Source organism: Nycticebus coucang, chromosome 6, assembly GCF_027406575.1.
Source record: "Nycticebus coucang isolate mNycCou1 chromosome 6, mNycCou1.pri, whole genome shotgun sequence".
Lineage (NCBI taxonomy): Eukaryota > Metazoa > Chordata > Mammalia > Primates > Lorisidae > Nycticebus > Nycticebus coucang.
The window spans coordinates 66,180,488-66,207,906 of record NC_069785.1 but is presented as its reverse complement, the minus strand read 5'-3'; the positions used below and the strand labels follow the sequence as shown (position 1 = coordinate 66,207,906).

Below are 27,419 nucleotides of genomic sequence, written 5' to 3'. Positions count from 1 at the left end.
AGGTTTATTTGACTAGTTCTCATTATTGATGTAGCAAAATGATTTGCCAGCAAACTCAGCAAATCTTTCCCTTTTCTAAATGTACTTCCTTTCTAAATAGCAACAATAACAACAAAAAAAGGTTTTTCCTTCTTATCAGGTATTTAATTTTGTGCACTAAACATTGATAATTTGTATGATTCTCTAAGCATTGTGTGTATGGGGAGCATGGGGTAGTAGATGATGAGTTCAGTTTTCTTTTTTTTTTAAATTTTATTAAATCATAGCGGTGTACATTAATGTGATCATGGGGCACCATACACTAGTTTCATAGACTGTTTGACACATTTTCATCACACTGGTTAACATAGCCTTCCTGGCATGAGTTCAGTTTTAAACAAGTTGATTTTGAGATTGTTTTGGAACATCCAGTGAGTATATCCTGTTAGCAGTGGGCATTCAAGACTGGAGCTTAGGGGAAATTTGGACTGGAATAATTAGATATGAGAGGTAGGTAAAAGCCTTAGAAGTAGCAAGGAGGAGACAGAAATGGACAGAAGTTAGAGTCCATGGGGTTTGTCCACTCTGGTACCACCGCACTTAGACTTAATCCCATTATGTCACAGTTTAGAGTAAGATAATGTTGGCTTTAAATAATACTCAATATGAATAATGTATTATAGAGATAGCTTAATTCAGCAAATATTAAAATCTTTGTTTTCTACCTATGCTAATAATCAGTGGGGATATAAGCAAAATCCATACTGTTTTGCCTTTATTGGACTTTATAGACTAGTGTGAGATGGTCTGTGCTTTTTTTTACTTGCAACACTTCTGACATTGAATATATATTTGTTTTTTTTCCACTTTAGGCGGGGGCTGGGCTTGAACCCCCCACCCCTGGTATATGGGGCAGGTGCCCTACTCCTTGAGCCACCCCATATATGGGTTTTTTCTTCCTGTCAACCAATTCTTTAACTCTTCAGATGCCAACTGGGTGTCCTATAGTTCAATTCTATTCTAATACTAAATACCAGAGTTAGCATCAGACTCCACAGGTTTAAGGGCTCAGTCTCACAGGACTGCTTGTACTTCAGATGCCAATCACATGTATTGAGTATCCATGTTACCCACACTTCTAAAAGAAGTGCTTTGGTGGGTTGGGTTGGGGTCGTGGACTGAGCATATGTGTTTTGACAAACTTTAACACTTGATTCTTATTCGTATCCACTCCACATTACAATTAAGTTTTCCAGGGAATGATATTATGGGGCAATGAAAATAGCACTGGACTTCAGAATCTGGGACTTATGTTCAAACTCTACTATTAATTTTTTAATGTAATCTTGTCTAATTAATTTAATTTTTGAAATTTATCTCATATTAATAACTATCTTGTGGATTCATGATAATTAAGTTGAAGGATCTGACATATAGTAGGTGTGCAATAAAAAATTTAAGCTTTCTATTTTAATATTAAAAATTCAAAAACTACTGAATTTAGTCACATTTCTGTACTCTTGCCTTTAAATGAAACAGAAATTCATTGAAAATTACAGAAAAAGTGACTTGTAAAATTTATTGGTTGGCAAGTGGGCGTAAGTAGTAGACTAAATTTAGTTTAAAAAATATAATTAATGAAACTCAGAAAATACAATTAAGTATAGAGTTTATTTGAGAGCAAAGCTTGAGGATAGTCAGCTGGGAAACACAGACTCCAAAAGAATGAGTAAGCATTCCAAATTGGGGAAGTTAAAGTTTCACTTTATATAGATGGAGACAGAGAGAAGCTTAACAGAGTTTTAACATTTTTCCATGCAAGGAATTATACATTATAGTGATTTGATTAGTTACAGCTTGCTATACTCCAAGGAAGGTTGCTCTGACTTTGTGTGTGTGTATGTGTGTTTGAGACAGAGGCTCACTGTGTCACCCAGGGTAGAGTGCTGTGATGTCACAGGTCATAGCAACCTCACAGTCTCGGGTTCAAGTGATTCTCTTGCCTTAGCCTCCCAAGTATCTGGGACTACAGGCACCTGCCACAGTGGCCAGCTATTTTTTTTTTTTTTTTTCCAGCTGAATTAGTCTCTTTTTATGCTCTTGGTCATTTCTTCCAGTTACTACTTCCATTGTAGGTGATGAAATATGTTAAGGCTCCACTTCAAGTGTTGGCACTGCTATGAGCATGGTCTCTCCCTTTACTGTAACTCAGAATTAAAACTTTTGATTTCTTTATATTCCAGTCTCAGGAGTGGTTTCCACTGTAGAATTTATCTGATGACAGTCTTATGCTTTCTAGTAGTGGCCTACAACCAGTCTCTAGCTTCTCCAGGAACACTATAGGATGGATTTAGTTTAAATGTGTATTAAACTAAAAGGCATTCTCTCAAATGAGTTTAAATGCATTTTATTTTTAAACAACCTGCATGACATGTTTTTCCTTAAAAACAATGCCTCCATTCCAAATAAATCACAGTCAAAATAAATGAAGAGCTCAAGATGACATCAGTCCCGTTTGTCTTAAGTCCTGGTGTTGTGTGGATGACAAGCAGCAGCAGCAGCAGCAGCAGCCAAGTTACTATGCCAAATTTGTTAGCATTTTTCCATTTCTAAACCATCCTTAAAGAAAATCATATATGGGGTCACACCATCCTCACAGTAGTTGAGGGGAGCAACCATGCCATCTGGATTCATGTTTTCACCAATAAAGAACTGGTAGTTTTTGAAATTAGCCAGGATATGCTTGATTTGTTCTGCAGCCCCTGTCATAAAAGGTTTTACTCTTTCTGGTCTCTGTTCTTCAAGTTTGCCTTTGATCAACTTCATGTAATCTTTGATGTACTTCTTATAGGCTTCTTTTGTGAGGCTGGTTTCCTGCAAGTGATGGTTCATGACAGTATCAACACCAGTGATAACTGTGCTTTCGGTACCTTCGCTCTTAGGTCCTTCAGCAGAAGCATTTCCACCAATGAGCGAGTCAACAATGTTACCCTCTGTCCTACTGACCATCTTCCTGTCCACCTCCAGGCACAGGCTGTCCACGATCTCTCAGATCTTGTAAATGTCAGAGAACATCTCATCGTGGCTGATGAGGTCCCGGTAGATAATCATGATGGCGGCTGAAGGGAGACGGTGGCGGCACTAGCTTTGCAGGAGCCTGGAGCTGGGAGCCAGCACCGTGGAGCTGGAACCCTTGGGGGGAGCGGGGAGCAGGCAGAAAAGGCCCTATTTTTTTTGTTGTCGTTTTTAGCATCCTGGGCAGCTTTGAACCCGCCAGCCTCTGTGCATGTGGCCAGCAACCTAACCACTGAGCTACGGGTGCTGAGCCTGCTCAGACTTTTTGTAAGGAAAGGTAGTAGCCTCCAGGGGTCTTATCTCTGGTGCCATTTGGCCTTTCCTTATTAGTTACAGGCCAAGAATGAGGAAGAGATTTAATCTACAATCAGAAAAGCAGAAGCTGCATACTATATGACTCAGGCAATATAGCCACATTCCTCTCAAGGCTCAAAATAATTTATAGTTTTAACAGTTTTAAGTTTGAATTATTTAATTTTACATAATCAATTCTTCCTGCTGGTGGTTCAAGTGGGCAAACATGAAATATCTTCAGATTAATTCAAAATAGAGATCTTTGTGTATCAAAGCCTAGTACTTAGTAGGAAAAAAAATGGTTTGGTTTCAGTTCTTTTGAAAATACAATTCAGTTCTTTTGAAAATACAATTAAATAACCCACTTCTATTTGATTGAAAATAAATAATACACTTCTAAATTCTAATTAAATGTGAATTTTCTTATGTTAATGTACTATTTTTTCTGTCAATTTTTATTTCCATTTATTATACTTCTCTAGATCTTCAGTGCTACCACTATCTCTGTATATCTCTGTTATCTGCTGTTTTTATTGGATATTTTATTTAAAAATTATAATTATTTTTTTATCTGCTTTGAATTCTATTTCCAAAATGACAGAGATAAGCACAAGGATTTTTTTTTTGTTGTTGAAATAGTTTTTATTATTTTTTTTATTAAATCATAGCTGTGTACATTGATATGATCATGGGGCCAAGCACAAGGTTTTAACAAAACTATTTTTGTTGATTTGTGTGTATTAATTAATTTATAGCATATATAGTATAAAGTTTATACTTTGGCATTACATGAATATATCACATTTTAGTTATTTATTCCCTATTGGAGAACATTTAGATTGTTTTCCTATTATAAAGAGTGTGCAGTGAATATTGTTAAACATGTCTCCTTATACACGTTGGGATGTAGAATATATGCATTCATTTGGCATAGTGCCTTTAGAATATACTACATTTATCATATACTAACTTTCTTTTATGTACTTGGCTCTCCTTCTGAACTCTGTTCTTTTCTATTTATATTGTCTAACGTAATCTATCTATTCTTTTGTCAGAGCCACATTGTTTTTTTTTTTGCAGTTCCTGTGTATTTGATTTTACAGATATTCTTTTATGTTTTTGAGACAGAGTCTCATTTTGTTGATCTTCGTAGAGTTCTGTGGTGTCATAGCTCACAGCAATCTCAAACTCTTGAGCTTAAATGATCTTCTTGCCTCAGCCTCCTGAGTAGCTGGGACTATTGGCACCTACCACAATTCCTGGCTATTTTTAGAGACAGGGTCTTATTGCTCAGGCTGGTGTCAAACTTCTGAGCTCAAGCAATTCACCCACCTTGGCTAGGTGTAAATCCCAGAGTTCTAGGATTATAGGCATGAGGCACCTTGCCCAGCCTTGATTTTACAGATAATCTTTTTTTCCAAATTAATATGAGGGTACAAAGTTTTAGGTTACATTGTTCCCACCTCCAGTAAAGTTCTAGTTGTAAAAGAGTCCCTCACCCAGGAGGCGTGCTGTACACCCTAACAATGTGCACATTAGGTGAGCTCTTGCCTCCTGCTCTCCCTCCTTTGGCCATTTGTCCTCCCCCTCTCCCTCCGGCCTCACTTTACCTGCCTACTAGACTATATTTGTGTTTTATTGTTCATATGAGCATGTAATTTTTTATATTAGTATGAAGTATATTGGATGTTTATTTTTCCATTCTTGCAATACTTTACTAAGAAGAATGTATTTCAGCTCCATCTAGGTAAATGTAAAAGATGTAAAGTCTCCGGCTTGTTGCCCCGTCACTCAGTGGTTAGGGCACCAGCCACATACACTGGGGCTGGTGGGTTCGAACCTGGCTTGGGCCTGCTAAACAACAATGAAATAGCCAGGTGTTGTAACTGGTACCTGTAGTCCCAGCTGCTTGGGAGGCTAAGGCAAGAGAATCGCTTAAGCCTAAGAGTTTGAGGTTTATGTGAGCTGTGACTCCACGGCACTCTACCAAGGGTGACATGGTGAGACTGTCTCAACAACAAAAAAAAGATATAAAGTCTCCATCCTTTTTAATGGCCAAATAGTATTCTATGGTAGACATATGCCACAATTTCTTGATCCATTTATGGTTGATGGACACTTATGGTTGCTTAAGAATCATTTTATTAAGTCCAGAATGATTTTTGCTGATATTTAATTAGTTTTATATATGGTATTAACTGGAGAATTGACTCCTTTGTTCTTCTAAACAAGAACATTGCCTAACTCTCCATCTATTAAAATATTCTCTTTGTTCCCTAGTAGGTTTTACAGTAATTTTAAAATAAAATTTACATACACTGCTTGTTCACTTTATTCCTAGGAATTTTATGTTCTTTGTTGCAACTTTAAGTGGGATTGGGATTTTTTTTCTTTTATATTATTCCTCGTTATTGTAGTTGTTTAAAAACACTTTTGAGTTTTTGTTTTTTTGTTTATTTTGCTCAGGCTGGTGTCAAACTCCTGAGCTCAAGCAATTTTGATTTTTGTTTATTCTGCAGCTACAATACTGTGCTTATTTTTAATATTTAGCTAAATTCTTCTGTTGAGTTTTCTAGGTATTCAGTATCACCTGTATATAGTAAAAATTTCTAGAATGTGTAATTTTTTTATTGTTCAATTTTATTATTGATAATAATGCGAAGGAGGCACTCTTCTAGTTGACCCTAGAGCCAATACTTCTAATGGTTTTTGTTTTATGTACATAATTATAAATAATTTTTTAAAAAGAAAACCTTTATTTCTGCTTTATTCAGATTTTTTTATTAGGAATGGATGTTGTATTTTATCAAGTAAATTTTTAACATTTCTCAAAATAGCATGGATTTTGTTATTGTTAATAAGTTTGCTTATGTTGAGCTTCATTATATTCCTAGTATGAACCCTGTTCACATCTGGTGTGTTAACCAATTAATGTACTTATTATTTTGCTTGCTGATGGTTTTTTTTTTTTTATTGTTGGGGATTCATTGAGGGTACAATTGCTTGCTGATGTTTTTAATTATGGAGTTTTGTAACCCTTATGTGGTAGTATTATAATTGTACTTTTTGTGTTTTGTTGAGTTTTGGTATTGTTATTTTACTGATTATTTTAAAAGAGCTGAGACTCTTTCCTCTATGCCCTGAGACTTTTAAAGTAGTTTAGGAATTGTCTGTTTCTTCCCCCAGTCAGAGCTTGATTATGTTCCTGCTTTTAGGTTTGTTGAATCTCATTTTAGTAGTATCCTAACCATATTATCTTAGCTCTGCAATTTACAGTAAATAAACATCAAATTGGTTTTCTTGAAATGCATTGTTCATTGAGGGCATGTGAGGCCCCCAGATAGTTGGTAGGTACAGATACCACTTTTGCTCCCCAGATCATCAGTTTGACTTCTTACAGATTATAAACTAAAACCTAATATAATTGAATCAATAAATTTTGTTTCAACATTCTGAACAGAGTCTTCATTTTCCTACAATTTTATGTGAACATCTTTATGTTTTCTAACTATTCTGATTCACTTTGTATTCTTTAAATGCACTTGAACTCTCTTTCTTTTAAATTTAGAATTTGATGAACCTGGCATGGTATCCTATAATTTTTTTTTAAAGATAATGTGGTCTTGCCTTGTTGCCCAGGCTATTCATAGGCATTGATCATGGTGCATTTCAACCTCATAGTGCCTGGGCTCTAAAATATTTTTGACTCATTAAAGTTACTCTTGATGTAGAGAGCATTTGTTGTATATTTGTCTACCATTGATTCTCTTTTCTTTTGGTAACATACCAGAAGTTCATTTTTGGGCAACATTATCTGTCATATTCTTTTTAAAAAAAATTTAATTGATTTGAAATTCATGTAACATACAATTAACCATTTTAAAGTGAGCAATTTAATGGCATTTAGTACTTTTATAGTTCTAAAACATTGCCATCATTCCCAAGTAAAACTCCTTTCTCATTATATAATTTCTCCCTACTCTCCAGCCCAGGGCAAGCACTAATCTACTTTCTGTCTCTATGTGTTTGGCAATTTTGAACATTTCATGTAAATAGAACCATGTATTATGTGGCCTTTTATGTCTGGCTTCCTCAATTAGCATAATCTGTTTTGTTTACTCATTTATTTGTTGATGGACACATTTGTTGATTGTGTACACATTTTCTGTTTTTTTCTTTCTCTTTTTGGTAGAGATGGGGTCTTGCTCTTGCTCAGTCTCAAACTCTTGAGCTCAAGGAATCTACATACTTCGAACTCCCAGAGTGTTAGGATTACAGGCCTGAGCCAACATGCCCGGCCTCTGTACAGGTTTTCATATGAACATATGTTTTGCTGTTCTCTTGGATATAGATCTAGTAGTGGAATTGTTGAGCCATGTGGTAACTTTATTTTTAACTTTTAAAGAATTTCCCCAACTGTTTTCCACAGCTGTCTTTCCATACTTATTCATAATATTGAGCATCTTATGTTTTGTCTTTTTTCTTAATTAGGTTAGCTGATTGTTTTCCTTTTTTTCCACTAAAGGATCATCTTTCTGAGATTTAGATATCAGTTCTGTTGTTTTTGGATTTTTCCAATTCACTGATTTCTATTATTTTTCTTATTCCTTTCTTGAAGTTTGTTTTTTAATTTTGATCTGAATTATTAATTTGTCCTTAGCTAAAAATAAAGTATTTAATTAAGGGCGTCGCCTATGGCTCAAGGAGTAGGGCGCCGGTCCCATATGCCGGAGGTGGCGGGTTCAAACCCAGCCCCGGCCAAAAAAAGAAAACAAAAAAAAAACCAAAAAAAAAGTATTGGCTACGTTTTGTTGATTTTGCTATATAATGCTTTTATATAATTTTTTAGATAATGTGCAATTCCTTTTTCCTCCTTTCTTTGCCAAAGAAACTATTTAGAAAAGAATTAGTTTCCAAAAATTTTGCTTTTTGCCTGGATTTTTTAAATTTAAAAATAGTTCTAAAAATTTGCATAGATAATGGATGCACATATATGAGATTCAAAAGCTTATGCAGTGAAAAGCAAATACCTTTCTAATTCCTGGCTTGGTGCCCATAGCACAGTGGTTATAGGGCCAGCCACATACACCAAGGGTGGCGGGTTCGAGCCTGGCCCAGGCCTGATAAACACAATGACAACTGCAACAAAAAATAGGTGTTGTGGCTGGTGCCTGTTATTCCAGTTACTTGGGAGGCTGAGGCAAGGGAATTGCTTAAGCCCAAGATTCTGCGGTTGCTATGAGCTGTGATGCCATGGCATTCTACTGAGAGCAATATAGTGAGGCTCTGTCTCAAAAAAAAAAAAAGGAAAGCAAATACCTTTCTAATTCCAATTCCCAATAACCCAGGTCCCTTTCTCCCAGAGGCAAATAGCGCTCCTAGTTGTTCTCTTTTTATTATTTTCATCTTTCTAAAGTTGATTCTATGCATTTACAAATATATTACATGAAAATAAGTCATTTTTGATGTAATTGTATACTACATGTGAATTATAGTATATATGAATGTTGTCTATATTTTTCTTTTTTTACTTAACAGTGTATCTCAGAGACAGTTCCATATTCATTGTTTTTGTAAATATTTTCTGGTATCACAACATTATGGTTAGAAAGATGGTCTAAATTATGTATATATTTTGGAATTAGTTGTTCAGTCAGTTTGAGATTTTTCACTTGTACTTATAAAGAAGCTATTATAGGATATGCATAATATTTTAGATGAGGCTTACCAACTTGAAGTTCATGGATGACTTAAGGGTATCTGTGAAACTTTTGAAAATTAGCTCATACTTTTACAGATATGTGCATAAGAGTTTTATTCTTTGGGGAGTAGGATCCACAGGTTTCATCAGAGTCTTATAGGGATTCATGGTCTACTGATAGATTAAGGACTGGTAGTTTATAATACTGTTGTAATTTTTTTGCTTAATTCAAGTATAGGCAGGTCTTGGAGATATTGGGGGTTTGGTTCCAGACCACTGCAATAAAGCAAGTCAGACAATTTTTTTTTTGTTTCCCAGTGCATTTTGAAAGTTATGTTTATACTACATTGCAGTCTTTTAAGTGTGCAATAGTGTTATGTCTAAGACAAAAAAATGCATGCCTTAATTAAATATTTTATTACTAAAAAATCCTGATGATCCTTCTGAGCCTTCAACAAGTTGTAATCTTTTTCTGGTGGAAGGTTTTTGCTGATGGTTGCTAACTCATCAGGATGATGGTTGCTAAAGGTTGAGGTAGCTCTGGCAATTTCTTTCTTTTTTTTCTTTTGAGACAGAGTCTCACTATGTTGCCCTGAGTAGAGTGCCAAGGTGTCACAGCTCACAGCAACCTCAAACTCTTGGGCTTAAGTGATTCTCTTGCCTCAGCCTCCCAAGTAGCTGGGACTACAGGCGCCCACCACAATGCCCAGCTGTTTTTTTGTTGCAGTTGTCATTATTGTTTAGCTGGCCCTGGCTGTGTTCAAACCCGCCAGTGTATGTAGCTGGCCCTGTAAACACTGTGCTATGGGCGCTGAGCCTACTATGGCAATTTCTTAAAATAAGACAACAGTGAACTTTGCCACATTGATAGACTCTTCCTTTCATGATAGATTTCTCTATAGCATGTGATGTTGTTTGATAGCATGTTACCCACAATAGAACTTCTTTCCAGAGTCAATCCATTCAAACCCAGCTGCTGCTTATCAACTAAGTTTATTTAATAATCTAAATCCTTTGTTGTTATTTCAACAGTGCTTGCAGCATCTTTACCAGGAGTAGATTCCATCTCTTTTGTTCATTTTTATGGTATTGGGTGTTTTATAGTATTCCTAATTTAATGTCTCCCTCTTCTGTCAATATAGTAAAGTTCAAATTCAAATAGCAGGTGGGTTTTGTTTTGTTAATGTCTCCAACATTAGGGTCTTGTTTTGCCTTGCAGGACCACTCAGTTGTCAAAGGGTGCTTCCCTCTTTCTTTTTGCCTTTTTCCTTCCTTCTGAATTTCAATAAGTGCTCATTAGGATAAAACTTGTCTTTTTTTTGTTGAGAGAGAGTTTCACTTTATCACCCTCAGTAAAGTACTGTGGCATCACATAGCTCACAGCAACCTCCAACTCCTGGGCTTAGGCGATTCTCTTGCCTCAGCCTCCCAAGCAGCTGGGACTATAGGTGCCCACCACAACGCCTGGCAATTTTCTTGTTGCAGTTTGGCCAGGGCTGGGTTTGAACCCGCCATCTTCGGTTGCACTTGCTCTTTTACATTATGCTTACTTTTAAATTAAAAGTACTTTGGAATTTCTTCTCTATAGTCTATGCTCTGATCTGCCTAGATCAGTATTTTACCAGTATTATTCAAATTTGGTGTGGATTTCACTTTTCTGGCAGCCATTTCAAATCATTATTAGGTCCCTTCACTAGCCACCTTCTCTGTCTTTTCTGTAGGTTTTCTTAGTTTGCCTTTTGCCCAATGGATGTGAGAGTGTGTGTCCTAGATTTGGTGATTTTTTTCTTTTTCATTCACAGTTATCTGCAATTTGGCAGTATGTATCTTTAAGTTATGCAACAGGTGTAGTTTGGTATAGAATTTAATTTTTCCCTCTTTTTTTTCTTACTATTTGAGGAAGAAATTTTGGGCAGATAGCTATGTAGCTGCCATGAGTACTTTGGAGTCCTGATTTACTTAATAAATGGTGATAGCATAACTAGCCATCCACCTGGAAACAATAAAATTGGATTCCAATTTTATGCTATGTAGAATTTATTAAACTTCCAGATAAATATAAAATTTATTTTAAGTCCAAATAGACTAAAGACTCGTGTAAAAACAAAAATCCCTCAAGAATACCTGTGTTAAGGTCAAAGCTAGTGCACATAGGTTTTTCCAAACAATAATTAGGATAGGAAGAAGTTTATTTACTTTTTTCTGGGCAGGAAAAGGACCAACACAGAAATGAAGGAGATAGAGTATGTTGACAGAGAGAACCCAGGTATCTAGGCTTTTTTATTTAGGGGATATAAAGGTTTATGGCTGTAGACAAATAACAGGGTCTGGCCAACTGCTGTTTTCAGATCTTCTTTCTTTCTTTTTTTTTTTTTTTGAGTTATTTATTTATTTTATTTTATTATTATTTTTTTATTGTTAAATCATAGCTGTGTACATTAGTGCAATCAAGGGGTACAATATGCTGGTTTCATATACAATCTGAAATATTCTCATCAAACTGTTCAACCTAGCCTTCATGGCATTTTCTTAGTTGTTATATGTGGCATCTTCTTTCTTTTTAGTGGCAGCTGATATCAGAAACAGCTAGGATGTCAAAGTCCAAGAGTTGGCTCTTCCACCTTTCTTTGGAGACAGGATTATCATCAGAGATGTGACTCTACCCTTGGAAGCCTGAAGCTCATACCCTTGCTGTTCCCTTAGGATCTCTGTTAAAGCAGATTCTCAAAAGCAGCTTTGAAAGAGAAAGATTAATATCTCTTTTCTGTCTGCCCAGCTATTTTCAGAAGTTGTACAAATCAGAACTCCTGTGGGGTACCTGTTAGGAAAACAACTCATAGGATTGATATTTAACTATTACTAGGAAATTGTGGGATGAGATATTTTCCTGTTATTTTCAGCCTTCCTTTCAACCTGTATAATCTAGAATTCATGTGTAATCTGGACATGGAGTGGGGTAGCAATGCTTTTTTTTTGTTTTGCAGTTTTTGGTTGGGGCTTGGTTTGAACCCGCCACCTCCGGTATATGGGGCTGGCACCCTAGTCCTTTGAGCCACAGGCGCCGCCCAGCAATGCTCTTTTTGACCAAGAATGGAAAACAGAAGCTATAAAAGAAGTGTATATATGCAAAGATAGATTTAGAAGGGATATTTGCAATGTTGATGACAGACTATGGTAAAATAACAAAAAGCTTTTACAAACTGCATGAAAAAGCATTCTCAGAAGAGTGTATCCAAATGATCACTATAGTAAGATTTATCAGAATAACAACATATCCATTTATAGCTATCAAACTGCTATAATTTAAAAGAACAAAATTACCTATTGTTTCAAATAAGAGATCTCTTTTTGAGAACATTTTAATTATAATGATTTTAAAGTTGTTACTACTTCCATTATCTGGATCACCTTTGGCTCTGCCTGTTACAGTTTGTTTTGGATATTCTATTAACTTTTAGGCATACCTAGTAATTTTTGATTAAATGCTCAGTACTGTGTTTTGAAAATAGAAGCTATTTTCAATTTGGTAGTCAGAGGGTGAGTGAAGATTGGATTGTAGTTTTGTTAAGGCTCAGATTACCTCTTGTTTACCTGGCTTCTAGATGCTAATCCAGTGGTTCTCAACCTGTGGGTCGCGACCCACAGGAAATGTATTAAAGGGCCGTGGCTTTAGGAAGGTTGAGAACCACTGTGCTAGTCTTTCAGAGCTTCCAACTGAGAACCTGGCATGTTCACTGTGGCCCTTACCCTGGTGTATCCTGTACTTGAATATGTATCTCCTTAACATGGAAGACTGCTAAAAACTCTGCTTTGCTTTTCAGAGGATTTCTGCTTAGTTTCTTAGCATTCTTTATTTTTTTATTTATTTTATTTTTATTAAACCATAGCTGTGTCCATTAGTATGATCGTGGGGCACCATACACTTGGTTCATAGATTGTTTGACACATTTTCATCACATTAGTTAACATAGCTTTTGTAGCATTTTCTTAGTTATTTTGCTAAGACCTTTACATTCCACATTTACTAGGATTTACATATACCCTTGTAAGATGCACCGCAGGTGTAATCCCATTAGCATTCTTTCATATGTAGCTTTAGAATTCAGCAGATGAAGGGTATTTTCCCTGTCTTTCCCTTTAAATTCAGATCTTTGGGTCTGACGTCCCTAGGTATGTCATTTTTGTTTTTTGGAGACAGAGTGTCACTCAGTTGCCCTGGGTGGTGCCCTGGGGTCACAGCTCACAGCAACCTTAAAATCTTGGGCTCAAAAAATCCTCTTATCTCAGCCTCCTGAGTAGCTGGGACTATAGGTGCCCACCACAATGCCTAGCCAGTTTTTCTGTTTTTAGTAGAGACAGGGTCTTTCTTTGCTCAGGCTGGTCTTGAACTCCTGAGCTCAAGTGGTCCACTTGTCTAGGCATCCCAGAGTGCTAGGATTATAGGCCTGAGGCACCACACCTGGCCCCTAGTTCTATCTTGTTAGCTCCTCAGTACAACTAAATGCTGTGTTAGTTACTCCTGTCTTCAACCAGTGACCTTGTACAGAGGCAAACTCTAATTCTTAGCACCCTGCTCCCAGAACTGGCAAATATCCCCAGGGGAAAACATATTTGGAATGTCAGCTTTACCTCTGCACTTTTCTCTTCCCTGGAATCCTGATTCATGTTCCCTTGGTTGCTTCAGTGATTGTCCAGTGCCTTTTAAGCACATTTATCCTACTAAGAAGAGATGTCTGACTTAAATTTTAAAAGCTCTATCTGTCTGCTTTGTTGGAATAGACTTTTGTGGGATAAAAGTTGAAGGTAGAGAGACCAGTAAAGAGGCTCTTTAATGATCCATGAAATGATGGCTTGGACCAAGGTAGTAGCAATGGAGGGGGAAAAATGGTTGGGTTCTGGATACATTTTGAAAATAGAGCTCGCTAATTGCATTTGGAGTATAAGACAGGGAGGAATCAGTTATTATTCCCAAGATTTTTGGCCCAAGGAACTAGAAGGATAGTGTTGCCATTTACTGAGATGAGAAGTCTACAGGAGAAACAGGTATGGGGGTGATGATGGTAGTGGTGGATTAGGAGTTCAGTTTCATTTTTATACGTAAAAAAAAAAATTTAGAATATTAATGGGGGTACAAATGTTTTAATTACATGGATTGCTTTTGTATTGCTTGAGTCAAAGTTGTAAGTGTGCCTGTTACCCAGATAGTGTACAGTGTACCCATCAGGCATGATTTCACCCACCCCATCCCAACCCCTCCCAAGGAGTTTGGTTTCAGATATGTTAAGTTTGAGATGCCTGTTAGATATCTATGTGGAGAAGCCAAGTGGGGGATTATATATGAGGTCTGACAATTAAGTTCATGAACTTATCCTAGAAAAAGTGCTATATACTTCATTGCTGAATGTGTGAGTCATTACAAAAGTTATGATACGTGAAAATCAAGAAACGTAAAATGTGCTCAAAAGGAAACAAATGAAGCCCTCTCAGCAACACTGATAATATGAGCAAGTTGAAACTTGCACAGGTGAATCAGGAAGGATGTTGTTGACTGTGTTGTGAAATAATGGACCATAACATGGTCTGTCTCAAAACTTTTGTAGTGATCCACGTAGCACTATGGTCACCCTTGAAGTACTGCCCTTGGGAAGCCATGCACCTAGTCTACTCTTCAAAATATCCTTTGGAACTCTTTCTGGAGTGGCTATCAGAAATGTCATCATATTACCTTTGATGTCCCGAATGTCATCAAAATGTCTTCCTTTCAATATTTCCTTTGTCTTCTGGTAAAGAAAAAAGTCATTGGGGACCAGATCAAGTGAGTAGGGTGGGTGTTCCAATATAAGTTGTTTACTGGCTAAAAAAACCCACAACTTCATAGACAGTGCTGTGTGAGCTGGTGCATTGACATAATGCAAGAGCCAGGAGTGGTCAGCAAAAAGTTCAGGTCATTTTCTTCTGTTTTACACAGGCTTTTACTTTCAAATAGTAAACTTGGTTTACTGTCTAGTTGGTTCATATTTATAATAAACGATCCCTCTGATTTCAAAAAGGGTTGGAAACATCATTTTGACTCTTGGTTTGGACTTAGAACTTTTTTGGTTGTGGACAATTGGCCGACTTCCATTGTGCACTTTGTTTCAGGGTTATATTGGTACCCATGTTTCATCACCAGTGTTAAAGTGGCCCAAACATTGTCTTGTCTGTCCAAAAGGTCTTGGCAAACTTCGACTCTCCTTTGCTTTTGTTCCTCAGTGAGCTCCTTCAGGACCATTTTTGCACACACCTTTCTCATGCCAAGATTTTCAGTTAAGATTTTCCTAACTGTTTTTCTGTTGATGGTTATTTGAACGCCTATGCTTCTCACAGTCAGCTGACAATTTTGTGCACAATTTGATGAATTTTTGCGATGTTTTCATCAGTTCATCTTGTTATTGGCTGTCCCTACCTCTCTTCATCAGTGATGCTTTCCTTCCCCCAGAAAAATGTTTAATCCTTTTGTATGTTGCCATTTTCTTCATGGTATTATCCCCATAAACTTGGACTGACATGTCCCTGATTTCACTTCCACTCTTGCCAAGTTTTTAAAGAAATTTATGAATGTTTATTCCTTGCTGTAATTCAAACTCCGATATTCACATGCCAGCACACAAAAACACACAGTAACAATAATGAATGCCACTCAGCCAGATACCACTGTACATCAACATGAACACAGCTGTGAGGCACTGATATACCAAGGTTATGAAACCTACCAAGCTGTTTGTATAGGGCTGCCAGTGTAACTGGACAGTGGCAAGTTTGTGAAATTAATCGTCAGACCTTGTATCTAAATATGTAAGGAGTTTAGGGAAAAGGTCTGGGTTAGACATACAAGTTTGGGAGGCACTGGCATGTTGGTCCCACTGTTATATTGACAGTGGGATCAGAACCTTAAGGAAAAAGGGACATCTGAAAAAATCACTACTTTTGAAAATAAACCTTTTTTTTTTTTTTTGAGACAGAGCCTTAAGCTGTCACCCTGGGTAGAGTGCTGTGGTATCACAGCTCACAGCAAACTCCAACTCCTGTGCTCAAGCAATTCTCCCACCTCAGCCTCCCAAGTGCTGGGACTACAGGCGCCCACCACAACGCCCGGCTATTTTTTGGTTGCAGCTGTCGTTGTTTGGCGGGCCTGGGCTGGATTTGAACCCACCAGCTCAGGTGTATGTGGCTATCAACTTAGCCGCTTGAGCCACAGGTGCTGAGCCGAAAATAAACCCTTTATTTTGGAATTTTAGATTTACAGAAAAATTGCAAAGATGCTACAGAGTTTCTTTCTTTTTTTTTTTTTTTTTTGTAGAGACAGAGTCTCACTTTATGGCCCTCGGTAGAGTGCCGTGGCCTCACATAGCTCACAGCAACCTCCAACTCCTGGGCCCAAGCGATTCTCCTGCCTCAGCCTCCCAAGTAGCTGGGACCACAGGTACCCGCCACAACGCCCAGCTATTTTTTGGTTGCAGTTTGGCCGGGGCTGGGCTTGAACCCGTCACCCTTGGTATATGGGGCCGGCGCCCTACCAACTGAGCCACAGGCGCCACCCCAGAGTTTCTATATATTGCTATTTGACTGTGTATAATGTGCTTCTATGTTATAATGTGTACCCATGTTTTTGGCCCAAACTTTTAGGAAAAAAAAGCTTTTAATTTTATAATTCAAATTTTTAATTTTTTATACTTAGGTAATCATTTTTTACATTATAAAATAATTTTAATACTTCTCAAATATATTATGGTACAAGAAAAAATTTTTTTAAATTACTGGATAATACATAATTACAAAACACAAGAACAAATACAAGGTATAAGAAATCTTATGTACTGGTAACAATGTATCACTATCACATTTATAAATCATAGAAGGCCAAGAACTCTTGATCACTATTAGTATCAGTAGTGTCATTGTCAGTTTCTACATTATCAGCATCTTCTGAAGAATCATGTTTCTTATTTCAGTAAATTTCATCATCCTTAGTTCCATCTGTAGCATTGTTGATGCTGTATTTTTTTTTTATACAAAGTTTTACTCAGCTACGATGCTGCATTTTTTAAGTGATTTCACAACTATTTTCTTCTTGACCGCAATCTTTGATCTTAGGATCCTATTACCAAACCTGGGTGATAGATGTTTTCTTGATTCTGCCTATAAGTGTTAAATCATTACCAGATGACTGCATCTACAATGTCTACTCTTTCTTCATTAGGGCCTTAAAGGGCTTATTTATCAACACATCAAGAGGTTGCTGTTGGCTGGTTATCTATCAGGTATCACATCAAGTTGGGTTTTCAAGTCCACTGTGATTGGTTTTGCACTTGTATAACATGGGCTTTGAAGAGATCAAAAAATAAGCAAAGCTGTTTTTTTAAGTAATTGTCCAGATCTTTATGACCAGGCTTTGTTAAACTAGATTTTCATGCCTTCTTCATTCATCCATCCTTTTTCAGGCACATGGAATCTTTTCTTTTGGAAATGTTTTTCTTTTGAAGGTGACCTAGTAGCTTTGCCCCATCTGCACAAACAGCTAGAACAACAGTGGAATGTGTTTTCTTATGTCCACTAATTTTACCAGCCATGGTGTTTGCTCCTTTGACATCTATGTTTCTGTTGGGTGGCACATCAGATGTGTGTGGGACCTCATCCATATTGGGAATTTTGGATAGCTGTAGGTTGTAAATTTTTCAAAGATTGATAGCATGAGAATGAAATTCCAAAACTTGATTCTCATAGACTGCTGGAAGTTTTTTGGCAAGTTTTGTTCATGTCCTCAAACCTTCTCTCTTCATAAAGTTAAATCACTATTTAGGTGTTCCTAAGAAATCATCAAAAGAAATTTTTTTTAAATTACTGGGTGCAATCCTTTTGTCCTGTTTTTGTATTATCTTGGTCAAAACAGAGATCCCAGTTTGACGCTGCTCCAGAATGCAGGTCTCCACCTTTTGTTCCACCTGCAGCCACTTTGGAGGTTTTCTTTGCCTTCTATCTTGGCTTCTGAAGAAGCTTTTCTTCCTGTTACCTGCACAATCTGATGATGCTTTCTGTGGGAAGAGGGCCTAAATGTCTCTCGGCAGCTCCGTTGCCGTGCTCTTTGTATATTTAATAACTGTTAGCTTAACGGTTGCAGTTTATGAAAACTATTTCAACATTTCCCAAGAGAGTTTCCAATAATTTTTGTAAAAATATCAGCTAGATTGCTAGCTTGTTCCTAAAGTGTACTGAGAGAAATACATCATTCTTTTTTGGCCAAAAATGCTTTTGTTGCAAGCTTGTCATAAGTTCAACAGAACCAATTACTATATTCTAAGGTGTTATTTTGCATATGGATATCATTATTGCTCTTTAGAGTTACCTTTTAATGTATAAGCACAAATAAAAGAATTGAAAACATTTATATAGGTATGGAATTAGTATTTTCCATAAATAATGTGCATCCTATTTTTCCCTCAAAAATTTGGGAGAAAGTGTTTATTTCACACAGCATTATATGGTACTTTCACTCTTTTCTCCTTAATGTTAATGTCTTAGATAGCTATGCTACCTCTATCAAAGCTAAAATACTGACATTGGTACTGTACAATGAACTAAGCTCCAGACTTTGCTTTCACCAGTTGGAAATTACTGATTGTAAGATGGAAGTTTAGAAATATTTTATGAATCATTCATATATGTTTTTTAACGTTTCTCTTGCCTTTACAGAACTAATGGCTGAAGGATAAATCAACATGGCAACTATGGTTCCACCAGTGAAACTGAAATGGCTTGAGCACCTGAACAGCTCCTGGATTACAGAGGACAGTGAATCTATTGCTACAAGAGAGGGAGTTGCTGTTTTATATTCCAAATTGGTTAGCAATAAGGAAGTAGTACCTTTGCCCCAACAAGTTTTATGCCTCAAAGGACCACAATTGCCAGACTTTGAACGTGAGTCTCTTTCAAGTGATGAGCAGGACCACTATTTGGATGCCCTTCTTAGCAGCCAGCTAGCACTAGCAAAGATGGTATGTTCAGATTCCCCATTTGCTGGGGCACTTCGAAAACGATTGCTTGTACTCCAGCGTGTCTTTTATGCACTTTCTAATAAATACCATGACAAAGGCAAAGTGAAACAGCAGCAGCATTCTCCGGAGAGCAGCTCTGGTTCAGCAGATGTCCATTCTGTTAGTGAACGTCCCCGATCAAGCACTGATGCACTTATAGAAATGGGTGTTAGAACTGGCCTAAGTTTATTATTTGCACTTCTAAGACAAAGTTGGATGATGCCTGTTTCAGGACCTGGTCTTAGTCTTTGCAATGATGTTATTCATACTGCAATTGAAGTTGTGAGCTCTTTGCCACCATTATCTTTAGCAAATGAAAGCAAGATTCCTCCTATGGGTTTGGACTGCTTATCACAAGTAACAACATTTCTTAAAGGAGTAACTATTCCTAATTCTGGAGCAGACACGTTAGGTCGTAGATTAGCTTCTGAGTTGCTGCTTGGTTTAGCAGCTCAGCGAGGCTCTTTGCGATATCTTCTTGAATGGATAGAAATGGCTTTGGGGGCTTCGGCGGTTGTAAATACCATGGAGAAAAGCAAACTACTGTCAAGCCAGGAAGGAATGATCAGCTTTGACTGCTTCATGACTATACTAACGCAGATGAGGCGTTCTTTGGTACGTACTATAGATCTTAACTTTAAAATTCGTAACTAATGACTTTTTGGAAATGTCAACTCAGCTTTTATTGAATTGGTGGTAAGAGTGAATGACTTGAGACTTCTGGTGATTATATTCATGTTAGGTTAATTAAATATTTTACATACTTTTTTTGAGAAAGAGTCTCACTTTGTTGCTCTTGGTAGAGTGCTGTGGCATCATCATAGCTCATAGCAACCTCATACTATTGAACTCAAGCGATCCTTTTGCCTCAGTTTTTCTATTTTTAGTAGTGACAGGGTCTTGCTCTTGCTCAGGCTGGTCTTGATCTACTGAGCTCAGGTGATCCACCCCTGTTGGCCTCCCAGAGTGTTAGGATTATAGGCCTGAGCCACTGTGTCCGGCCTATTTTACATACTTTTGAGTGAAGAAACTTTTGTGCATTTTGATATACAGGGACAGACTAGTTAGCATGGTGTTAAGACCAGGAGTTAGATTTGTAGTTTTAGATGTATGACTTCTTGTGTGAACTTAGGAAATTCATCTAACTTCTTTGTGTTTTTAGTAAACTTGTGAGGAATTTTGGCTGTTAAGTGTAGAGGTTTTTTGAAAAAATCTCTATTTCCAACCTTCTCAATTTTTATTAAGCATTTACTATATGCCAAGTATTATTCTAGGCTCTCGTGATACAGTTTTTGCCTCCATAGAGCTAACAGCCTCATAGAGAAGTCAGACATATTTATTATGTAATTTAGGTAGTGAGACCTTTTAACAAGAAAAATAAGGGAGGGAAAGGGAATAGAGAAAGATGGGAAAATAGAGAGTGATGGACTCAGGCAGCAAAAGATGGGAGGTGAAAGGTGTGCTATTTTAGTTAATGTGGTCAGAGAAGGACACTCGTAAGTTGACATTAGAGCAGAGACCTGGATGAAGGGAAGTAATGAGCAAAGCAAAGATCTCTGAAGCTTGTGGGTCAGGAGATTAATCATTTGACTGTCAAATACCATGTGAAAGAATAAGTAATAAAACATAGTATAGTGTGATCAGTTTCAAGAATTTGTAGGACATGAAATACCTTCATGAAAATCAAGAATAAAAATCCAAGTGTTAAATACAAATTTTAAATCTTATGAAGGCTTAAACACTTAAGCTGGTTTAAGTTCAGTTAGGTTACATTGATCAGTCTTTTTGGTGTCCTTTGTTACCAAATATCAACTAGCAAATTTATTTAAAGTAACTAAAATGCTACATGTAGATTGTGTGTGTATGTCAACTCTTTTTTTCTCCAAACAATTGGAAAGGTTTTAGAAGTGTTTCCTAAAAAAAAAAAAAAAATTATTATTTTGCATTTATTTTCAAACCGGGTCACTTAAGTTTTCACCTAGTTTATTTTTGCATTTGTGAACTAGAACTGAATGGTGATTACTGGGTCATTTTTTACAATATTATTATAGCTAAGTATGTGGAGATTTTTACATAATAAAATGTATGAAAACTTGAATTTGTTAATGTTAAATAAAAGTGCAGTGCTTTGTTTGGGATATGGAATATTGACACATTGGATCCTATGATCCTCACTTGAGGTGAAACCTAAGTAGGAAAGGCCTTGGAACAGCTATGGGAGGCACTTAGGCCTTTATGTTTGCTTATTTAGTATTTAAAAAAAAATCCTCTTGCACAAGTTTTTCTAATTTTGTTTTTTGATTTTTAACACTTTTGGTGACATTTTCTTATTCTACATTGTTTTTAAGTTTATAAGGTCATTTAATGACCTAAAATAATGTATGTATTTATGTCCACATGCTAATATTTCTGTGAGAAGTCAATTCCTCATTTTCTGGGCTACTTATTTTGCATCACTTTTGTTACAAAAAGATATTAGTTTCTTTCTTTCTTTTTTTTTGAGGCGTAGTCTCACTTTGTTGCCCTGAGTAGAGTGCTATGGTATCATTATATCATTATAACTCACAGCAACCTTAAAAGTCTTGGGCTCAAGAGATCCTCTTGCCTCAGCCTCCAGAGCAGCTGGGACTACAGGAATATAACACCATGCCCATCTTAATTATTGCACAGCATAGTTACGTAATTATTTACTTATCAGGAAGTGTATTTACTTCCTGAACAAAATGCTAGATACTTTGAGACAAAGGCCTCTTCTCTACCTTAACCATTGAGGCCTTAATCCCCAGGAAATTAGAGTTTTCTCAGTATCTATTTAGCCTCATTGTTTAGGGTTGCTTGTATGAGTATTTATTATTTGGCTGATAGTTTAAAATTTTTGGTTCTTTTTAAGACAGAGTCTTGCTTTGTTATACAGGCTGGATAGAGTACAGTGGAGTACAGTGGAGTACAGCCTCACCCTCCTGGGCTCGAATGATCTTCCTGCCTCAACCTCTTGAGTAGTTGGGACTATAGGTGCTCACCTGGCTAATTTTTCTATTTTTTTAAGCCATGGCTGGGTTTGAACCCGCCACCTCTGGTATATGGGGCCAGCGCCCGACTCCTTTGAGCCACAGGCACCACCCTAATTTTTCTATTTTTTATAGAATCCAGGTTTTATTATGTTGCTCAGGCAGGTCTCGAACTCCTGACCTCAAGTGATCCTTCTGTCTCAGTCACTCAAAGTGCTGGGATTACAGGTGTGAGCAACCATGCCTGGCCCATATTGTGTTTTATTCTTCATTTAGTTTATAATATCTCATCCCATTGCTTTTTCCACTTCTTTCATTTCCTACTCCCTAATACCTGGAGTAAGTGAGAAAGAGAACTAACCTTGGTGAGGACCTATTACCCACCAGGTGCTTTATATGTACTGTCTCATTCAATAATCATTTAATCTGTGAAATAGATAATATTTACCCTTAACCTAAAGCAGTTGTCATGATTAGCTTGAATTTACACATCTGTTGAACAAAGGAGTTAGCAATATAACATGTACTTAAGCACTTTATAGGCCAGACACTATGTTATTTTTACAGTCCTGAGTTTGTCTGCAAAAACCCATATTTTTTCTAACTACTATATGTAGTTTTTACCCTGTTTATGTTAAATTGATCTTTTTTTTTTTACCATGAAGGCCTACCTTAAAGTAGATCTAAAATATAATACATTTGTCTTATTGCTGGATTTCCAGTTTTCTCTACACTTGGCTCCTTATTTCCTGACAAAATACCAAAAACATTTAGTCAGGAGGTGCCACCCTGCTTCCCCTCCAGTGTCATCCCCTGTAATTTAGGTATTGGGATAAGGGTGCTGAGAAAACTAAATTGCTGGCTCAGAATTCAGAATCTATTCTGGGGAAGAATCTTATGTGATTGCTTGAGGCCAAGAGTTTGAGGTTGCTATGAGCTGTGACGCCACAGCACTCTACCTAGGGCAACAAAGTGAGACACTGTCTCCAAAAAAGCAAAAAACAAAACAAAAAGCAGCCAGAAGAAAAGGAAATATAATCTGTCTAGTCTTATGGCCTTGTGTGAATATCTTAAACAGACAAATGTGGGGGGAAAAGGTATGTTGTTAATATTTTGGATGGTGGATGGTAGATATTTAAGAGGAAGGTAACTGAAGACCCCGTGAAACTACACATTCATGTTACTTTAATTTCCACTTTATTTTTGGACTGTTGAACTTCCTATCATATTTAACAGTATATGCAGTTATACATTTAATTGGGCTATATTTCCCCAAATTTAATTTCTTTAAAAATACACAGCTTTAGCTCAGTTTTTTTATTATGCAGTATAAATATTATTTATTTAGTGAATGTATTTAGTATGTATACAAAACACGTTAAGTATTCTGTGTAGGACGGATTTTAAAGGTGTCTTTAATCATAAAAGCTGGAGTAGTCTTATTCTTAAATATTGACTTTTTGTGGAAGAAATCAACAACAATCATTATAGACATTGTTTGCAGGTTGTTGTATTGGTGTGGTATTCTTACATTTAGCAAGAACTTATTTAAGACTCCCAGCATTCTCTTCCCAATGCAAAATAACAACTACTGTTACTCTTTTGGTATGGGATCATATTAAAGCTGAGTTGAGTGTTCATTAATAACTGCTACCAGTTTTGAGATCTTATTATGTTTAGGAACGGTGCTAAGCATACTTTACACAGACTTTCAGTTTATCTTCCCAATAGCCCTAAGTGGTATGAGCATTATTCCTATCTCAAGATTAGGAAACTTACCCTTCTGTCACAGAGCCAATAAAAGTGATGGAGCCTAGATTTAAACCCAAGTCTGTCATTGAAAATTTTATTCTCTTTTCAACATTTCCCTCCATATTGTATAAAGGCATAACAAGAAGGATTATGATGGCCCTGGTACTACCTCCTAGCAGGATACAGTAGCCTTCATCTCCTTTTGGTTTGGTGATCACTAGAAGTGGTCTTTAAATAACAGAGCCACAGGTCACAATTGTGTTTTTCCCAGGTATACTTCACAGCTAATTATGGAATTTGGAGAGGTTGGAATAGCAACACATTGAAAGTCTAGGGACTAGTTATTTATGAAAACTCAACTTTAATATGATCCTATAATTACAAGTTGGGACCCTAAAGCCATATTCAAGGTGTGTGCCTCGAATGATGCGCATTGGCATCACCTGGGTGTTGTTAGAAATGCAGAATCTCAGGCTCTATCTACACTTACTGAATCAAAACCTGTATTTTAACAAGATTTACCAGGTTATTTATGTCCACATTAAAATTTAAGTAGTACCACCCTAAACAAAGAAAAACTGACATGGAAGCAACAGGTTATCATCTGATGGTTCAGCAACAAAAGAAATAGGAGTTGGCATCCTGCCTGAGAAATGTAGTGAGATTCAAGGTTAAAAAGACACCAAAGGTTAATAACAAAATCTAAAGGTGATGAGCAATCTGCTGTCTTTGGAAGATTGATTAACTATGATGTTTTTATTTATTGAAGACTATCTGAGAAGCGGGGGTTTAGTGACTGCAGAAGGCAATAATTAAGGATAGCAGTTAGTGATGGGGTAGAGGATAACAGAGACCTCACAACAGGAAACTTTACATTGTAAATTTATAAAGGCCTTATAGAAAAGGAAAAGGGAGCCATCTGTGAAGAGACTGAGTGAACTTCTCTGCAGCTTTGCTGGGGTGAGGAGAGTGGTGTGAAAGGCCATTCACTTGGAGTTTGTTTATTTATTTTTTTGAGACAGAGTCTCACTATGTTGCCCTTGGTAGAGTGCTGTGGTGTCACAGCTCACAGTAATCTCCAGCTCTTGGGCTTAAGTTTCTCTTGCCTCAGCCTCCCAAGTAGCTGGGACTACAAGCGCCCACCACAACACCCAGCGATTTTTTTGTTGCAGTTGTTTAGCTGGCCTGGGCCGGGTTTGAACTCGCTACCCTTGGTGCGTGTAGCTCGTGCTGTAACCACTGTGCTATGGGCACTGAGCCTCACTTTGAGTTTATTAGGTATTATTTACCCTTATCTGAAAGCAGTTGCCATGATTAGCTTGAATTTACCCATCTGTTCAACAAAGCAGTTGGCAATATAACATGTACTTATGCACTTTATAGGCCAGGCACTATGGCACTATGGCTCCTTTTGAAGGCAGGGGTAACTTGTTAGATGACAGAAGTTCCGCCATATCACACAGCTATTTGGAGAACTCTCCACAGTGATTTCGTATTTGAGTGATTTGGGAGCAACTGAATTTTTACTGTTTTTATTTAAAAATAGTTTTTATTGTGCATCTTATTAGTGGTATAGGTTAATGAAAATTTCATAATAGTTTTATTTACTTAGTGGAATAGAAAGAGGGCAGATGAATATATAGAACAACTTTTTAAAAACCTGCAAAACATTCAGTGTATTATGAACTTAAAAAATTCTAACTAAGCTTTATTATTATAAAAGCTTGATTTAAATAACTGTGGGCTTTTTGTTTGAAGACATTTGGATTTTATATTTGATCTAAAATATTCACCCCTTTAATACTTAACGAATCAAGTTCATTAAAATGGTTTGATTTAATAAAATTATAGCATCTTAGAATTGTATGGCATCTTGTGGGGCATCTAGGTCAACATTTCCTCCATAGGAATGGAGTATATGGTAGGTATATGGTATATCTGCCAAATCATTATCTAGAATATAAATATTTTTACACTATAGTATCCTTTGAAATAAAGCCATCAATGAAAATTTCATAGTCATGGGATTGATAAATTATAAAAAGAATGTGATATATGTTGTCTAAAGATTTAAGGATAAGGAAATTTGAGGGGAAATGGCTACTGAGTTTGTTCACTTTCTGATTTATTTTTTAATGAGGTAATGATTTCTTCCTTCAGGTCTAACTGTGGAAGTAGGCATTGAGTCCCAGAGAGGTGCTGTGATTCCTCGGCTATGCTAGGAAAAAGATGCTTTCTTGCTACTGTAGAAAGGTAGCTACATGAACTGATTTCCTTGAACCTTAGTTATGCCGAAACTAAGGAAGAACAGACTTTCTGCCACTTTATTCAGGGTCATAACTCAAGTTAGCAACTCTGCTTGCCTGTATGCTTGAGGGGGCAGGTGAGCAATGCAGCACCTAAGGAGTAGAATATATCCTGGGATTATATTTTATTGGATATTGGTCACCCAAAGAGTGTATAACTGACAAAATTCCACCTTCTTGACTGTTTCTGGAGCCCTAGAACCCTTGGAATAAATCACTTTTTAATAAGGTGATTAGTGAGGGAGTAGTACTTAATGTATTGTTTGATTCAGTAGCCAGGTCTTTTCTAACATTTCTGTGAAAAAGTTGGTTTCATGGCCTAATGTTAAGATTTTGTCTCAATGTACATAATCATGTAAACAGTTTTTCAAATAGACGTTGTTTTTATAGACCATTTAAGTGATTTTAACAGACATGTCTCTGTTTACTTCCAACACTGCACGCCACAATGTTTTAATTTATAGGGTTCGTCTGCTGATCGGAGTCAGTGGAGAGAACCAACTAGAACATCTGATGGCTTGTGCTCACTCTATGAAGCAGCATTATGTCTCTTCGAAGAGGTATGTAATAATCATGGCCTTTGTATTAAAAATAACTTTGTCTTAAAATGCTATGTTATGTATTTATCCCTTGAAAGTAATTCATTTTATTTCTGAAAGGACAAAAGAAAGTGACACCAGTGGAGTCTCTAAAGAGTGGAACTAGGGTGTTTAGCACTGGGTGGGATGTTGGAGACATATTTTTCATTGTATACCCTTTTATTCATTTTGCATTTTGTGTCCATGTCCTGGTAACTTTAACTGAAGAGATTTTTAAATTAAGTAAAATAGATATAGAAAGACATGCAAACAAATGCATGACTTAATTATTATAAAATAAATATATTTTAATTTGTACCTAGGTAAAGAAATATATAGAATTTTTCCAGCTGCTGTAGAAGCTCTTTCATGTTCTGATCACAGTCCTTTTCTTCTTCCCAAAATAACGACTATTCTGACTTTTAGAGTAACCACTTTCTTGCATGTCTTTCTAGTTTTGTCACCCAGAAGTGCATCCTTGGATACTATAGTTCAGTCTTGCTTATTAAAAAAAGAGGTAAAATCTTCTAAATCTCTTTATCTATTGATTATTTCTCTATTTTTCCCCCCTTCAATATATTTGTTAGGAACTTAGGCTTTTTAGGCTATAAAATTACCCATAGTCTGAATTTTGCTGTTTGATTATTCAGAGTATT

General features: G+C 36.7%; 1 protein-coding gene and 1 pseudogene across 1 annotated transcript in view; one reads left to right on the top strand and one right to left on the bottom strand.

Moving 5' to 3' along the window:
• HERC1 (HECT and RLD domain containing E3 ubiquitin protein ligase family member 1) overlaps window positions 1-27,419 on the top strand; it is a 231,092-nt gene that overhangs the window by 40,275 nt on the left and 163,398 nt on the right. The window contains exons 2-3 of the mRNA XM_053596078.1: window positions 18,779-19,734; window positions 26,650-26,745. Of these exons, the coding sequence (XP_053452053.1) occupies window positions 18,805-19,734; window positions 26,650-26,745 (1,026 nt within the window). The 5' untranslated portion in view covers window positions 18,779-18,804. The remainder of the gene's footprint in view (window positions 1-18,778; window positions 19,735-26,649; window positions 26,746-27,419) is intronic.
• Window positions 2,572-3,090, bottom strand: LOC128589163 (translationally-controlled tumor protein-like; annotated as a pseudogene).